The sequence below is a fragment of the Vipera ursinii genome, assembly GCF_947247035.1.
Source record: "Vipera ursinii genome assembly, chromosome: 5".
In the NCBI taxonomy this organism is placed as follows: domain Eukaryota; kingdom Metazoa; phylum Chordata; class Lepidosauria; order Squamata; family Viperidae; genus Vipera; species Vipera ursinii.
The window spans coordinates 24,456,013-24,474,155 of record NC_139518.1 but is presented as its reverse complement, the minus strand read 5'-3'; the positions used below and the strand labels follow the sequence as shown (position 1 = coordinate 24,474,155).

The 18,143-nt window shown below is 36.2% G+C and overlaps 1 protein-coding gene across 3 annotated transcripts in view; it reads left to right on the top strand.

Moving 5' to 3' along the window:
- Positions 1–17,901, top strand: part of ARHGEF26 (Rho guanine nucleotide exchange factor 26) — a 50,270-nt gene extending 32,369 nt beyond the window's left edge. For all 3 annotated transcript variants that reach the window (XM_083364666.1, XM_083364667.1, XM_083364665.1), the window contains 7 exons: positions 1,269–1,343; positions 5,839–5,928; positions 6,618–6,772; positions 10,082–10,291; positions 14,974–15,041; positions 15,552–15,656; positions 17,534–17,901. In XM_083364666.1, coding sequence (XP_083220792.1) covers positions 1,269–1,343; positions 5,839–5,928; positions 6,618–6,772; positions 10,082–10,291; positions 14,974–15,041; positions 15,552–15,656; positions 17,534–17,676 — 846 coding nt within the window. In that variant the 3' untranslated portion in view covers positions 17,677–17,901. The remainder of the gene's footprint in view (positions 1–1,268; positions 1,344–5,838; positions 5,929–6,617; positions 6,773–10,081; positions 10,292–14,973; positions 15,042–15,551; positions 15,657–17,533) is intronic.
- Positions 17,902–18,143: the final 242 nt, after the last annotated feature.

Below are 18,143 nucleotides of genomic sequence, written 5' to 3'. Positions count from 1 at the left end.
AATTTCAGTAATTTAGAATTGGTCCAGAGAAACCTGGGAAATGTTTTTGCGGACAAGTAAACATTCTGCTAGGGTGGCTTCGGTGGGATTATAAGACTATATAAAGTACGATTTCATCCCTTGTCCTTTCATGCTGGGCACTGCTGTTTTAATTTCAGAAGATTATATTTTACAGTGCTGCAACAATTCTTTTAAAAGAATTAGGCTTAAGAACGTAGAAAACTATTTCTTAAAGCTTTATGGGCTAAAACACAAGGTGGTCATACTTAAAACAATTGTCACAATGCCACAGTACCTTTTAATATTTATTTGGTTTATATGCCTGACCTTCTCACTTGCATATGACTCAGGGTGGCATGTACAATTAAATCTAACAATAATAAAATTTCAATCATTAAAACCAATTGAAACAGTTAAAAACTACAATAATAAAAAGGCAAGGGGGAGTGCTGTCTAACCTAGCCAGTTTGGTCTAGTAGTTAAGGTACCAGACTATAAACCAGGAGACCATGAGTTCTAATCCAGCCTTGCCATGAAAGCCAGCTGGGTCATTTTCTTTCAGCCCAACCGGTTGTTGTGGGGAAAATAGGAAGAAGGTTTGTTGGATAAGTTTCTCACCTTGAGCTATTTGTCAAAACAAAGGTGGGATACAAATTAAATAAAAGTTATGTTCAGGTTTTGTACTGTACAGATAAGTTATTATAGTTTCATTTAACAATTAAAAATCAATAAAAAGCTATATTCATAAATAAAGCACGATAGAATTTCAATGGTGAGAATGAGTGGTCAGGACCGCCCAATGAGCTTTGTCAGCAAGAGTTTTGAATCTTCTGCTACCATAGCTTGGTATGCTAAATTATGTATTAGTACATAATTGCTGTCTTTTGGCCTGCAATTTAACAGTAATGGTTCTTTTTATCCCATTAAGGCTCTAAAAACAACATATTACCAGGAACAGTTTTATAGCATTTTGGCTTCCCACAAAAAAACTCTTAACTCCCTTGTCATTAGAAATATATCAGTGTGACATGTTTGCTTCGTTTTCTTTTGTTTTCATAGCTTGCTCATAAAAGTAAGTTGATAAAATGTTGATTTAATGGTCAGACCATTTTTATCTTTTTAAGAGAAAATGTTAATTTGCATCTTGTTCTGGATCTAACTATCTAAATATCCAGTATGCAGATTTTTAATACCTTGTATCATATACATTCCCCTCTCACTAATTAAAAAAAATACACTTCTCTAAATTGGCGAATTTTTTATTTCAGACAATTTGCCAGAAAACACAGAAAGATTTGCCAAAATATGAAGTTTGCAAAAGAGCTTTAAAAGCAGTAAGCAAGGTATGTTTAGATTCTCTGTACGGAATACTAGGTGTTTATTGCTGAAATTATTTTGTGCATGTTTAGAAGTCAGAATTCCATGAATAATTTCTTCAAAATCTATTAAATACTAAATCTACTAAATATTCTTACAACCATAGTTGTTTCCACAGTGTCCATTGTTAAGCAAGACAGATGCTAACTAAGTTTTGCCCAATTTTACAACCTTTCTTGCCACAGTTGTTAAGGGAATTACCGCAGTGGTCAAGTTAATAATATGGTTGTTAAGTGAATCTTGCTTCGCCATTGAGTTTGCTTGCCAGAAGGTCGCAAAAGGTGATCAGATGACTCTGGGACACTGCAACCATCCAAAATATATGCCAGTTGCCAAGCGTCCAAATTTTGATCGTGTGAGTGTGGGGATGTTGCAATGCTTGTGTTAAAACCAGTCATAAGTCTTTTTTTCTTTTTTTTAGTACTGTAGTAATTTCAAACAGTCACTAAATAAATGGTTGTAAGTTGAGGACTACCTGAGTTTCACTGGGCAAATCTACCTTTTGGGGGGTAAAGTTTGATTCAGCAAAATTATTAATTGTCTCTAGGAAAAGATGATAGTAAGAAGAAGGAAAAGCTTCCCAGACTATTAACTGACCTACTGAATTATGTTGTTCAGTTACAGTACAGGTAGCTTTATGTCCATAAGTTATAAGAGGTGTTTTCCATCCTAGTGTTCTATTACATCTTACAACTCTTTTTTGTGATAAATTGGGCTGAGACATAAAAACCAACAAGTTATCAGGTGCCCTTCATTACTGAATATCATTTAAACATGGATCTCCTTGCCCTTATTCAACTTCTATTGTAACTGCATTGATCCTCATTATCAGAGATACTGATTCTACTTAATGCAGTTGCATAGTAGCTTCTGCACATTTACACTAGCATCAAATATATTGTCTCTTTTGCAGTTTTTTCCATTAAAGCAGCTTTAAACATTTTTAAAAAATGTTCTGCACTCTGAATTAAATTTTTTGTGTGGAGTGAGCTAAAATATATGTAGCTGAAGTGTCTGAATTTGGCTCAATAGCCCATGAGTCATCAAAGATTGGTCAGCTGTAACTGTTGAATAGAGTATGCCATTTTCTATAATTTATTTAGCACTCGGTTTTATGTTTGTCAAATCTTTATACATATATGTTGGCTGATGCAGATAAAATAGTGTCAGAATGTATTAATGTTTATTAAACTAAGTTCACACTTAGAACACATTCAACAAGAAATCTCTCATACATATTGATTCTCAATTAATTTCCTTTAAGGAACATCCTAAAATGAGCCTTGGTGGAGCAGTGGGCTAATGCCTCCTTAAGTAACCCCAGCTGCCTGCAATTAGTGCAGGTTCGCATCCCACCAGGCTCAAGGTTGACTCAGCCTTCCATCCTTCCGTGGTAGGTAAAATGAGGACCCAGATTGTTGGGGGCAATTAAGCTGACTTTGTAATAATGCCGCTTGGGGGGTGTGTGAAAGCCCTAATAAGCAGGCATATACATAGAATGAAGACTACTGCTAAGTTTGTAAGCCGCCCTGAGTCTTCGGAGAAGGGCGGGATATAAATGGAATAAAAATAAAAAATAAAAATAAAATAAAATTATGTACTGATCATATGAGCGGGAATCTAGGATTAACTATCTGTCATCTACCACACATTTGTAGCAGAATTTTGTTGCAAGCTAAATATGGGGCCAATTCTTCGTTTAGCTTGGTAGTCTCTGAGCCGTCTGTATTTCTAGAGGTCCATAGAATGTTGAAGGAAGGAAGGAAGAGAAAAATGGCAGTGTTGATAGGTTGGTTGCCATTGGGGATGGTGGGCTTTATATTTTCAGCTAATAATTTTTGCAGCCTAATATGTAAAAGAAAGGACTCCCCCTCTTTTGTCAAAGGACAATTGAAATGTCATAGCTTGGATTTCTGTAATTAAGCACAAGTAGTTCCTCTCCATTGCAATCAGCAATCATTGAGAATCTGAAAAAAAAGGAAATAAAATTGGTTTCTGGCTAAAAATGGAGAATGAATCTCCTCCAATTCTCCAAGACAATAAGATGAGCTTTTCTTCCCAAACCTGGCAATTTGCCAGACAGATGTTTATCACTGGCAAGAAAATTAACATTTAGTGATACTGCTTTCAGTGAACACTTGTCAAATATTATAGATATGGTGTAAAATTACATAGGAATGCAGTGCTTTCACCCATGCTGTGAAGAGAGAATAATATCCATATAGATCACAGGACCCGAGTTGCATTAAGAACTCTTAATAATACTCAGTTTATTAGAAGTAAAATTATATTCTCCTTCAGACCCAGTAATTTTTGTTGCAAATTATTCCTGGTAATAAGAGTGTTGACATTTTTCATAAAATATAAAAAGGGGAACAATATAAAAACTGTTCATTCAAGAATGATTTATTGATGATTTATTTCTCCATGCTGATATTGCATGTTATATAATGTAATCAGCATTGTAACATTTCTAAAAAAAGTGGTGCATTTTACAGACTGTTCAGATCAGGAAAGAAGATAAAATAGCATTGTCTTGACTTTATATGGAAGTCACTAAATTATCAATTGATAAGTCTGATTTTATCTTTGGTTCATAAAAAGTGCTTCTAATGGCTTGCTAACAAATACTTTCCAGAAAAAATATGCCTTATGGGTTTTTAAAAAATGCCTTTATCTTCATTTTTTTCCAAATTACTCATTATTTGCTCTGAAATGCATTGCTACTGAAAAAAGAAAATACTTTAATATGCCTCCTACACATAGAATAGCTAGAAATAGAAATGTAACTGCATTGTATCTAAGTAACTCCAGATGATTTTTTTCTCAGAATATGTTTTTTTTCAGTTTCTCTCTCTCTCTCTCTCTCTCTCTCTCTCTCTCTCTCTCTCTCTCTCTCTCTCTCTCTCTCTCTCTCTCTCTCTCTCTCTCTCTCTCTCTCTCTTTTGGAGGGGGGTTCCAAAGTTTTTCAGAAATATAACAGACTTTTCCAGAAGTATCTTCCAGAAAGTTGGGTAAGGCTGCTATCAGTACAGTAGTTTTACCTTGGTGGCAATTAGAAAAGTTTTTTTCAACCAACCTTTGGTGTTCCTTTTCATTAATAATATATTTGGGAAATGGATTTAATGATACAGATTGGAAATAAATAGAATCAGCATTTTGTGTTATTATAATTCTTGAAGTTGACCTTTGCAATAGGAAGAAAAAAGGACAAAGGGAAAGCTTTAAAAAATTTTCAGTTCTTTGGCACTGAAATCCTGCATTGGTAGTAAGGAAAATAACAAGTCTTACATTAATTTTTAAAAGTAGGTCAGTAGTAATACAAAAAATGTTATTGACATTTTATAGTTGAATGTCTATAGACTAGAGTATCTCAGCTTTTAGTCACTTAGTCAAGAGGAGAACGAGGGTGCAACCTGGTCATATTAAATATCAGCGTATGGAGAAATGCTGAGATGTCTGATTTGGGGCCCTGGCTGTTTCAATGCTGGTGTTATTGTCTGCTTATGTTTTTATTGTTGTTTCTATGAATCACCCAGAAACATATGGGCTACCATATATGCCTTGTAAATAAATATTCATTTGTAGGAGGGCTGGACATAAATTAGCAGTCTAACAATAGAGGAAAAAAAGTACGGTGCAAACATACATCAAAGAAACAGTCACACAAAAAAATGAAATCAGCAAAGTAACCATCACGTGGCTCACAACCTCACTACCGTTAAAAGCACTCTCTCCTCTTATGCTAGATGGAAAAAAATGGTCCTTAACAGCTAAGGCCCAGGAGGTCAGGGCCAGAAAAACCTCTGTGAGAGTGGAATTGATTGGATGGCAATCATGAAGGGACAGGATCTGGAGGGAGTTGATCCTATTCAGTTCGATTGAATGAATAGGTGAATATGGGAGAGGGCAGATGTAGAGCAACATAAGGCTGTGAGAATGATAACCAGCAGTAGCGTCCTTGATTCATAGCTGGAAACTTGATAGGCAGCCAGTGCAGTTCCCTAAGCAGAGAAGTCAAGTCTGGTACACCAGATACATCCATAACTGACCAGAGCTGTAGCTTCCAAAATGTCTGAATGCATCACAGTTGTTCAAGGGGGGAAAATAACTAGGACATGAGTGGCTATAAGAAGGTATAGATAGTCAGCTACTGTGCCTGTATATTAGAAGGGGCCTGTCAAGAAAACCCCAAACCAAGAAATCATGTCTTTTATGAGTTGGAATACTAAGGAAATGTAAACAGTGCCCTTTTTTAACAAAAAAAATGGATGTAGCATTCTTACATTGTTTGTAGAAAAGGCTAGTTCATTCAAAGGTAGCTCTACATTAAAAAATCTTTTTTCTGATTCCTTATTGTTATGTACCTCAGAAAGATGGGACTTTGTACAGAAAAAAGTAAATGTTTAATACTGAGTGCAAATGTGTTGGGTGAAATAGATGTGGGGTTTTTTTTCCCAGTTGGTTCGTCTGTGCAATGAAGGTGCTCGAAAAATGGAAAGGACAGAAATGATGTATACCATCAACTCCCAGTTGGAATTTAAAATCAAGGTAGGAAACATCCTTCCATGCATTTTTATGCAGACTTCTAACTTTTGCTTTGTTGTAATGCTGAATTTTCTGAGTGAGAATAAGCTGTGTTTATTTTTCTTATGATGAAATAGGAATTATTCAGTTGATGTTTTGGAAAATAACAAAAGTGTTTCCTGAAAGCAATAATGCATAAAGATTAAAGCACAGTTCATATTTTTTGGTTAGTGAATGCCAGTTCTTTTTTTTTTTTCTTGCATTCAGAACTATAGAAAGAACACCATTTATTGTTAAAATGTCTGTTCGGAAAATCTAGAGCAGGGGTGTCAAACTCAATTTCATTGAGGGCCGCATAAGCATTGCGGTTGCCCTCAGGAGGCCAGGTGGGTGTGGCCAGGGTGGGTGTGGCCTACTGGGTGGGTGTGGCTAGAGTGCGTATGGCCTACTGGGTGGGCATGGCCCGCTCTACATCGTTCGCATCAAGGGTGCCTATGGGGGCCTGGGCAGGAGTGGGACAGATCTGAGGGTCTCTGGCAGAAGGAGGGTCTCTGGGCCAGGGCCAAGGCAGTGGGGGCCGTTCCCTCACTGTTTCCAGGATGGCTTCACGGGCCACATGAAACCACTTCGCAGGCCGGATCTGGCCCCCGGGTCTTGTGTTTGACATGTCTGATCTAGAGAAAAGATTAAATTGCAGTTTTCTTACATTGTAGCCCTTTCCACTAGTTTCTTCTTCACGATGGTTAGTGAAACGGGGTGAATTGGCAGCATTTGTTGAAGATACTGGGATTTTTTCTAAAAGGACTTCTAAGCAACAAGTATACTTCTTCCTCTTTAATGATGTCCTCATTATCACAAAAAAGAAAAGGTAGGCACTATACTGGACACATTTTTTTACAGTGAAATGGTAGAATTACGCCTGTCTTTTTTTTATTCTGCCTTAAAAAGAAACATGTTATTACTTACTGTTTCTCTTATTTAAACTTTTGATAGTTCAGTTGACTTTTAATCAATTGCCTTTTTTGTGAGAGTATGATGAATAAATACTTATGTGCCATGTTAACAGGGTTTTGTTTTGTTTTTTTAAAAAGATCTACTTAGAATACTCTCATTGATACGTGGAGAAATCAGTTCTGATTATGGAATATTGTCTTTTCTGCCATTTTTTTTTTTTAAAATCATGGTATCTAGTTTCTTGAAAAAGAAGACTAATAAAGGGAGAAGATTATCATAGATGCTGATATTCATGTTTATTAGCCTGGTCATTTTTCCCAGAGTTTTTGCTCAGCTCTTCATTTGAGTTCTGTTAAGGAGCAATATGAGATACTGAACCTGGAATCTTATGGATTGATGATGACATTCAGAATTGAGAAAAAGAAAAATACATTGCAAAATGATCTTGTAGTTAAGAATGACATTGCACATTGGCTTAAAATTGCTTGTATATTATAAGAAGACTTTCCGAATGCTTTACATACCAGCTAGGTTATTAAATGACTTACCTGGAATTTTTCTAATCATCAAGCATGTTGAAAGGCATCCAAGTAATGAGACTTTTTCAAGTCCAAACAGCTATAAGTAGCTAATTTTATATACTTATTTTTTCATATTAGACAAAATCATATGGGTTGTTAGGCTTTCTTTGAGTGCTTCCTAAGAAGAAGTTGTGACCAAAGGTGGATCCAGGATTGGGTTGAGAAGTAGAGTTGTGAAACTCAGAGGATTGAGTAATTTGTAATTTTACAAATACTTGAAAATTACTACGTCATGATAATAATCACTTAAATATGACTTCCCCCAGACTCTCTAGAAAACTTTGGAAGGAGTGAAAGGTACTTAATTCTGACTGGTTCAGCTCACATTGCAGAATTTGCCCAGAATATTGTGGGAGCTGTTCAGCGTGGTAGAGTCCTTGACCAGCAGTGAATGAGAGGTCTTTCTATCTTTATTGCATTTGTCTCTTGATGTTCCTTCTAGGATAGTCCAAAATTCATGATTTCTAGAACAGATTATTCCAGGGATTTCTGGAATAGTCTGTTCCCTCTGAAGCATGTCATTCCAGGGACAGATTTGACAGTTTTCAGTTTTAAAAACACTGGTTTGAATTATTTCATTGTGGTCCAGCCCTGAAAGAGATCTATGTTCTCCAGAACTCTGTATCTTAGGCACCTTAACCTGCTTTCGGTTCTGAAAAAATGTCTTCCAGAAACCATCCTAGAATAGCATGATCCAAAGAGGTTAGGCATTGATCTTAAATTTTCCAGAATATTCTTTGACCAAATTAGCATGTTTTGTACACCTCTACCAGTTTTGAAGCAAATGGAGGCCAAGTGGGATCCTTGTCTTCTAAAACTAGATGAATATGTTGCTTTTTTCTGCTTCTGTATTAAGACCTTCAGTGCTTGATGAAATAACTTTGAAGGGCTTCTTCTTGTTCTTCAGCGAATACTGTACTGTTGTTAGGCTGTACTGCCTTAAAACATAGCAAATGTGATTTGATTAATTCCAATGTATTTTCCTCTCTTATATACAATTAAATGTTTCTCTTTTTGACCTGTTGAATTATTTTTACAACAAATCAGATAACAGAAACACAGATAACTGTCAGAGTAGTATGCTCACATTTTAAGAAGGCCTGCCCATTTTTTTAAAAAAATCTGTGGTTATTACATATTCTTACATGGTATACAGTCCCCTTAGGATATCACTGAAATTCTTTCTCCATCTAATGGTTTGTCAGCTCTTGAGATAATCCTGGAGTGGAATGCAGCTGGACTTAGATATGAAGCCAGCCAAAGGTCACAAACTCTTTGGAATGTTACCTGTGTACAGTTTCTGGATAAAATGGAACTTGTGCTACACAGAGCAGAAAAATATTCAAAACAATAACACCTGTTTGTAATTAAATTACTGCTTGAGTTTCTTTAAAGTTGCAGAGCATTAAAACCAACAAAAAATAGTGATGCTAATATGTATTGAAACCTTTGCAATTGTTTTGCATTTAATTGAGAAAAAAACTTTCTAACAGAAAAGAGAGGGGAAAAATATATATAACATTGGCTGCATTTCTTGGCATGCTAGCAAATTTTATGTGGAAATTAACGCAACAGTTTACTAGCAAGCAGATCCCTAATTTTTCTACCTCTACACTTTTCTGTATAAGGCCAGCCTGATTGCATTTCCAATTTCATACATCTGCTAACCATCTCCAGCAATACATTGTTTATTGAGATGTGAAGGAATTGGCATTACTCATAAAGACTCATTATACATTGTAAACAAATTAAGCTCTCTCATTCTAGTGCATTCAAAAAATTACAAACTACAGAATATCAATTGTTTATATAAAAAAATCTGTATGAATTTTCAGTTGGATCCTGTAGACGGTGATGGAACTAATGTAATATATTTACTAATGTTGAAAGTTGGGGAGAATTATGTGTTTAATGTTTCAAAATCAGCTAAACATTACACACACCCCTCCCCCCCCCCAGTAAGGATTGAGATTGAATCCAAACTGAGTGACTGTAGTTTCAGTTCCCACTAAGGGCATTCATTCAGGCAGGAACAAGCATTGTGGAAGTTGTGCATATTCTTCATCAAATTTGTATTCCCGTGTGATTGGTAATTTTTCATTAATAATGTTTTCTGCTGCAAAAAGCCTATTTATTTATTTACTGAATAGAAAAGGTTCTCTTTCTGAGTTCTGCCAAAAAAATTCGCTTCCTGAGGAGGAGGCAGATCAATACGTCTTTAAACCCTTCCCCTCAAGGATGAATTCACCACTGCCAGAATCCATCCACACATCACCACAAGGCTGGGCTTGGCCAGAAAGGAAGGGGATGGATCTAAAGGGCAGAAGGGCAAGTTCACAGTCATCGTGACCCCACACAACATAAAGTTAGGAATGTTTAAATTAAATACAAGGATGCATCAGTTTAAATATGGAATAGACTTCTTCTAAAGGACCCAGTATTATCTTGTTATCTTGATAATTAGATCCTTCATGAATGTTTTCTTTCTTGCCTTTCTTCATTTGCTGAACAGCTGAAAATGTCTGAAAAATTAGGCTCCGTGGACTGTTCTGTAGACCGTTTGTTGCACACCTGACATGTTTAGCATTGATCTGAATCTAAGCTCCCTTTTACTTTTGTCTCTTGGCTCCTTGTATTGACAGTGACGAGAGCTACAATGTTACAGATTACTCCTTAAGGGACCAGTTACTAGTTGAGCAGTGTGACAACGAAGAGCAGAATACCTCTCCAGTAAAAAGCAGCACACCAATGCTTTACTCTCGGCAGAGTTCTGCAAATCACCTCTTCAGATTAACTGTCCTAAGTAACCATGCAGGAGAGAAGATTGGACTGCTTTTGGGAACTGAAACTCAGTAAGTAAACGTCACTCAATAAGTAAATTTCTTCTATTTGCTTTTCAAATCTGGGATTCTGGATAAATTATATTCAGAACAAATATGGGACTAAAAAGTTCCATTTAGCTTATGAGTAGATTTTAGTGGGATATTGTTATTGGTACTTTGTTTGTAGTTATGTTAAAGGGGAGTTAAAGCACATTATGAATTTGGTTAATTGTATATTATGTATAATTTTTATTTAGAATATGATTATTGTAACTATAATCCTGTATTTAGCTCTGGGAAGTGGGGGGGAAGTGGGTGGGTTTGGGGCGGGAGGGATTTGGGGATATATTGTAAAATTTTGTTTTTGTAAAACTCTTTAATAAAAAAAAAAGTAAATTTCTTCTATTTGCTTTTCAAATCTGGGATTCTGGAACAAGACTTTTCCATCCATTGTATAGAAATATATTTTTTCTATTTCTGTTCACCTTTATTGTGCAAATACATAATAACGTACTCTTAAATTATCAATTTGATGATTTTTTGTTAATAACTATCGTAGGATTACAGATTTTTGAGATAATAAATATTAGCAAGTTAATTAGAATGAACAGAATAACAGAGTTGGAAGGAACCATGGAGGTCTTCTAGTCCAACTTCCTGCTCAGGCTGGAAACCCTATACCATTGGAGACAAATGGTTGTCCAATCTCTTTTTTAAAGCTTCCAGTGGAGGCAAGTTGTTCCACTGATTAATTGTTCTAACTGTCAGGAAATTTCTCCTTAGTTCTAGATTGGTTCTCTTCTTCCTTAGTTTCCATCCACTGCTTCTTGTTTTGCCTTCAGATGTTTTGAAGAATAGGTTGACCTCCTCTTTTTGTGGCAGCCCCATAGATATTGGAACACTGCTATCACATCACCCCTAGTCCTTCTTTTCATTAAACCAGGGCTTTTCATCCAGTGGTACAGGTACCACCTGTGGTACATTGGCACCTGGCAGGTGGTACGCAACCATCCTAGAAAAGTGGTAGCGGGGGAGGGGAATGAGCTGAACCGTTGGCAGCACTGCACAATCCTGAGCGAGAGATGGCTGGAACTGAAGGGCTGTCAGGGCTCAGCGGAAGCACCAGGATCAGCACTTCTTTGGGGATGTCAGGGCTCAGTGGAAGCGCCAGGATCAGCGCCAGGCTCCAGCTGGAGCTTGGCGCTGATCCTGGCACTTCTGCTGAGCCCAGAAGAAGGGCTGATCAGCTGGAATGTTGCAGCATCTCCAGGGTCTTGTGATTTACATTCAGATGCTTGGCAACTGATTCATATTTATGACGGTCACAGTGTCCCAGGGTCATGTGAAGTGACCAAAACCTGTTGCAACCACTCAGCAGAGGGGGGGGGGAATAAAAACCAAACACCCTCCCTCGCTGCCAAACCTCAGCAGAAATGCTCACAAAAATGGAAACCTCGGACAGGAGGAAAAGCACCGCCAGGCAGGCAGGCAGCTGTCTTGCTGGGCTGTAGCTTGGGGGGCACTTTTTTCAGTGCCATTGTAACTTCAAACAGTCACTAAGCGAACTGTTATAAGTTGAGGACTACCTGTACTTTTTTGGGGGGGGGGGTTGGTCATCAAGTGTTTGACACCTTGCTAGGCGATTGGTGGTGCTCGGATGTTGCCATATCTTAAAAGTGGTACAATGGGTGAAAAGGTTGAAAAGCCCTGCATTAAACTATATGTTCCCAATTCCTGCAACCATTCTTCATATGCTTTAGCCTCCAGAAGCCCCCTGATCTTTTTTGTTGCTTTTCTCTGCACTTTCTAGAGAGTCCGCATATTTTTCATATCATGGCAATTGATATAAACTCATGTATTGTATCCAGGCCCATAACTGTCTCTGTTGCTCTTCTCTGCACTCTTTCCAGAGTCTCCACATCTTTTTTATATTGTAATGATTACAACATATTTTGTTTGAATAGCTTCATAACTTTTTTTGATTTGAGACTTTGAGATGGCAAGAGAGTCTTCGCTAATTTTGCCTAAGGGAAAAGTATATACTGTATATATATTCTAAAGGCATCACAGTGCTATTTGTTCCTTTATTATATTTATTACAATCATTATTTGTTAAAAAGAAGTCATATAAAACCTCCATATTTTCAAAATTTTGTTGTTTCTGTAAAAAGTTCAGCTTAAAGCATTGCATTCTTTTCATACACATTCATTTCCTAAAAAAATAAGCATTATAATTCAGATATTAACTCCAGACTGCTGTGAAGCTATGGAAACTATCTTGTTGAATTCTATATAGCCTGGAAAAGGGAGATAATAAAAGAAGCTGCTCTGCCTTGTTTGGCGAGACTACATTGAAAGACTATTCATCCTAAGAGCAGCAACAAGAAGCATTTTGTTTTTAATGGTTCTGATTCCATAAAAAAAAATTCTATTTTGTGGAATGGCCTTGGCATCAGTGTAGCTTTCTGAAAACTAAAAGTCTAAATCTGTTTCTGGAATTCATGAAGCAAAAGAGCGTATATGTGCATAAAAGTCCGTACATTTTTGCCCAGTATTGTTAGGACATTTCTTCCATTTGAAAAATTAAAATGAACTATGAAGCATCGCATTGTGAGACACAGATACACACACAGAGAGACATACATTCTTATAGGATGGCTTTAGAGCTAGCTGATTAATATTGCAATGTTATTAGATTAACATGCCAGAATGGCCCATGTGAATTCAGCTAATTTCAAAATTGGCATAACTAAATCTTTTCTATCACAGTTCAGGCTTTTAAAATCTAATTATCATGACTTCTTCATTGGAAGAAATGAAGTTTTCTTCTAATATTGCTGAGATGTCTGCTGTATTTCAAATGATATGACAAAAATCATTAGCATAAGTGTAGTTACCTATTTTCTGGTGTCTTAAAACTTAATAAATAGTGATGCATACATATATTTGTATTGTATTTTTTCAATCAGGCTTAATTCAATTTCCTTTATTAAAACCACTGTTTAATATATTGTAGTTTTTTCTTCAGGTACTGAAACTCAAGTGATTTTATTTTTCTGAGCTGATCCATGGAGGCCCCTCTGTTTTAGGAAATGTCTTGCATGTATTACAAACCAGCCACCTACAAAACATAATCACATTTTTTTGGTTAGCAAGCAACTATAACTCCCTGGGATGTATTTTCTTACTGCATTAGCAGTGTGTTGTGAATAAATAACAATGTCTTTTACATAGAAAACATTGCTTTGTTTAATACCAAAGCACAATTTTAAAAATGTTGTAGTGAAGATATTTGAGGGAGATTACGGTACATTGGTCAAAAAAAATTATTCCATCATAGAACCAGGGAGAATAACTTAGCTCTTCAGTAGCTCCTGGAATATCAACAGAGTGGGAACTATCTGTGTCTCTGAAGAGATGTTATTCCAGAGATTAGACATTGCAATAGGGAAGACATGCTTCCTGAGAAGCAATGAGAACATTTTCAGCTTACTACACTAAATACTGGTTTGCTTCTAGGTGGGATACAAGATGCTGATTGTTACCTGCAGGTTACTTAAAGAACTGCCTATCTACCATAACATCTGCCTGCCTAATTTGATCCTGCAGGTGGGGTGCTCAGGTTCCTTCAATTAAAGCCAAGTCATGTATTGGAGCTCTGGAAAGACACCTTCTCTGTAGCAGTACCTACTAAAACGAGATCCTCCCACCCCAGAGATATGGATGGCCCCTACCATGCTGTTATTTAGAAGAGCTATGAATACTTGGCCCTCTGCCAAGGGCTTTGGTGAGGAAGAATGAGACTCCCACTTCATTGAGCTTGACGTCTTTTATCTTTTATTGATTTCATTGAAATTTCTTTGTTGATTGTTTTGTGCCACCCAGAATCATCAAGTGTCAGGTGGCATACAAATTTAGTTAATCATCACCTCCAGATTTAAAAGGCTTTCACATCTGCAGCCATTCTGACTTCCTAGACAGCAACCTACACCTTAGTCCCAGTGCAGATCCTAATCATCTCTACTGAGTCACTTCTTTGGCCTGGGATAAAGTTGAATGCAGATAACATTAGCACAGAGATAGTAACTTTACTACATACTAGTGAATTACCTCCCAGAGCATCTGAGAGTTTAAGTTCTCCCACCCCTGCCAACTAATACTGGCCACTTAAGGACCAGAAGACGTAGCACAATGTGAGCTGTCCACTCCCAAGTCTCCCGTACAGTTCATAAAGATATTTATGGTATTGAAAGTCAAAGAGAGATCCATAAAGGTTAGGAGAATCACCCTCTTCTGTCCCAGTCTTATCAGTGCAATGTTTTAAATTCGCTCATTTCGCCGGGACCTAAAAACTTGACTATTCGAGCTTGCCGGCCTGGACTGAGGGTTTTTGGGTTAAGTTTTTAATTTTTAATTATTTTGGGGCTATTGAATTTCATTCTATTTTAACCTGTATATATTGTATTAATTTGCCCTGTAAACCACCCTGAGTCCCTTGAGAAAAGGGCGGTATATAAATAAATATAAATATAAATCATTCATTCATTCATTCCAGTTAATACGGGTCTAAATAATCTGTTCTCTCCCATGTCACTTTAAAAGGGAAGCTTGGACACTAGGCAATCTTTTGAAATATGTGTAATATAAATATATACATACAATGAAAAAGAGGGAGATAATTAAATATTGATGATGTTTTTTCCCTTCTTTAGGAATGAGAGAGCCCGCTGGATTACTGCACTTGGACAAAGCAATGATAGAAGAACCAAGGACAGGACAAGTAAGGAAGGGATGAGAAAATTACTTGGTGTTGCAATGTGAGCTTCAGTGACCATTGATAAAAATTAAACTTAACTAGGTTTCTGGTGTTTACCCCCCCCCCCAGCCCATATTTATCTGTCTACTTTGAATTATAAGTAGGCAGCAGAGACTCTATTATAAGTATTTGATTTCCTTTGATATTTTTTTCCCTTTTAGTTTTCATGAGAGATTGAATGAGACTTAAGAACATTTCAAGGATGCCCCCTACTGGTCTATAGCTTTGGATGTAATTGATAGTTAATAATTTACATAACATTTTTGATCTTGCTTCTTTCTGTATGCTGTCTAATTCTCCTGTATTTGCAGAAAAGATCAAGAATTTTTCATTTGAAGAGTTTGGAAACTGCATGCAGAGAAATTTAAGTCATACTGAATATGTTTATAATTGCTTCATCTTTAAAGTGAATTCCTGAGCTTTTGAAATTCACCATATATTATGACTCAATAAATAATGTTTTTTCTCCATCAGCATTGACTCAGGTAGAAGTTATCAGGTCTTACACTGCCAAGCAACCTGATGAATTATCTCTCCAGGCTTCTGATGTAGTTCTTGTTGATCAAAAAGTCCAAGATGGTAAGTTGTTTAGTGGCTGTAAACCCTTTTAAATGCAAAGCTCTTTAGCATTTGTGCTATACAAAGTGATAATGTTACTCTCTGTCATTTATTCTTATAGAGTTAGGATATCTTTACTGAAATTTAATAAAATGTGGATTATCTCAACATAAATACCTTCTTTGGGCATTTTTTCCAAGTATGTGGGAAAACCATAGATGGAATAAAAGTACATATAAATTTGCTCAAATAGAAACATTTAATTTGAAAACATCTTTCTGAAGGGCTTTCTGAAAATCATTTTTGTAAGCAATATGAGTATTAACATAATACCACACTTAAACTTTTACTTACGCTTTCAATAAAATCTGCAGTACTTTCTATAAAAATGTCACGAAAGTATCTGACCATGTAATTTTACCTAACCAGGCTTGGTGGGATGTCCAGAAAAGTCACCTGACAGAAAGCCACAGAAATAAATTGGATGTTTCTAAGTAACCACAAAAAAGGAATGCAAAGTGTGCTGAAGGTTTAATGATTAATCTTAAAGAACGTTAAGCTTTGCAAATTCAAATTAATGCTTACTTTAATTGATGGTACAGGAAAGAAAATAAATGTTCTTTTCCCCCAATCCTTTTGGGACCGATAGTATTTGGAATGTGTGCTTTTGGTAACGCTGTGTGCATTGCTGTTCAGAAAGTTAATAACAGAGCACTTTCTGTATTTCACAATTGTGTTAGTTAATGGTTATCCTTTAGATAGTAGCTAAAATAATACAGGTGGTCCTTGCTTTAATGTCTGTTCAGTGATCATTACAAGTTATGACAGAGGACAATTGGTCCTCAAAGTTCTGGCCGTTGTAATACTTCTGTGCTCACATGGTCAAAATGAGCGCCCCTTGGGTTCACTCACATTTATTTTTTAATTAAATTTATATGCAGTCCATCTCACTGTTAACTAACTCTAGGTGGCTTACAACAGCATAAAACAACCATATTGAATAATTAAATGTTAAAAACATTGAAAAATATTTACAAAAATATTTTTTTGTAAATATTTACAAAAATATTTACAAAAATATTTTTTGGCCACCCTGTATCCACGACTGCCAGTTATTTAAATGCCCTGCCCTGGCTGTCACTGCTGCAGTTAACGGAGTAGTCTCTGTTGTCTAGGGCCTTCTTTTATGCCTAATTCTTTTGCACTTGTTCAAGAATTGCACTGCTGTGCCACTGCTATGGCATTCATCAGTGCTTATCTGGTTTCTTTCTGTACAAGCTGATGATTCCTAACCAGTGTAAGACAAAATATAGTATTTGGAGCTTTTTAAATTTAAGTCCAGAGGCCAAAGAAGTTTAAGTCTTTGATAAAGGAGACCAAGGGGGATCAGGTTTATCATAATGATATCAGAGTGTCCATTAAATTTCCCTCTGCTTGAGAATGCAAAGTCACTGCTTCCCTTATCCACTGATACAAAAAAAGTTCTGTCTCTTCTCTCCAAAGGAAGACATTAACTAGACAGATAGTGAGAGGTAAAGACATTGTTATAGCTCCTGGTGATTATGCTACATTTATTTTTCTATTGTCTTTCCCTTGAAGGGAAAAAAATATGGTGCAGGTAAAGTAGAGCTGATGCACCAGAGCTTGTAGATGCATAGTAGCTAGTTTTGGGGCTCAAGGAGTGCAAGATCCTATTTTAATAAATCATTGGGTATCATTAATTACAGGAGGGTTTAATAATACACAAATATTTATTAGATTAATAATCTTTGATAACCCAGTTGCATATATTAAATATAATATTAAATTATAGCTCTATTAAATGGGCTCTGACAGGTTTCTTTATCCTTATGGTGCCTTCTTTTAATGTGTTTAATCCCTTTTGCACTTCATTGCAGGTTGGTATGAAGGAGAGCGATTGCGTGATGGAGAAAGAGGTTGGTTTCCAATGGAATGTGCCAAGGAGATCACATGTCAAGCCACAATTGACAAAAATATGGAAAGAATGGGACGTTTGCTAGGCCTAGAAACTAATGTATAAAAGTTCTCTATAATACATGTATTCTAGAATTTGCACTAAAGTCAATGGCATTTTGGTCCCCTTCATTTGATGTTGGTAGCAGAACAAATATATGAAGATAGATTTTTAAGAATGGAAGAAATTAACCTAATTCAGGCAAATGAAGGTTCTTCTGAATCAATTTCTACACAATAAACTTTGTTTTTAAAATCTTATAAAAATAAATGTTGATTTATTGATAGCATATGTTGATAGCATTCCTATTTACAGTATTTACAAGATATTCTTGTATCTTATATCTAATATACCTTTGTTCTAAAAGCTAGTTCTGTAGTCCATTCATTTCACCTTCTATTTTAATTTAATAAACAGTTTTCATTCCTTCACTCCCACAATCAACATTTTGAATTGAATCAGGCTTCTGTTATGTGTGCAATTGCTGTGGTGCACATGATTGAGGTATTTGAATCTTTTGAGGTAGAAAGGCT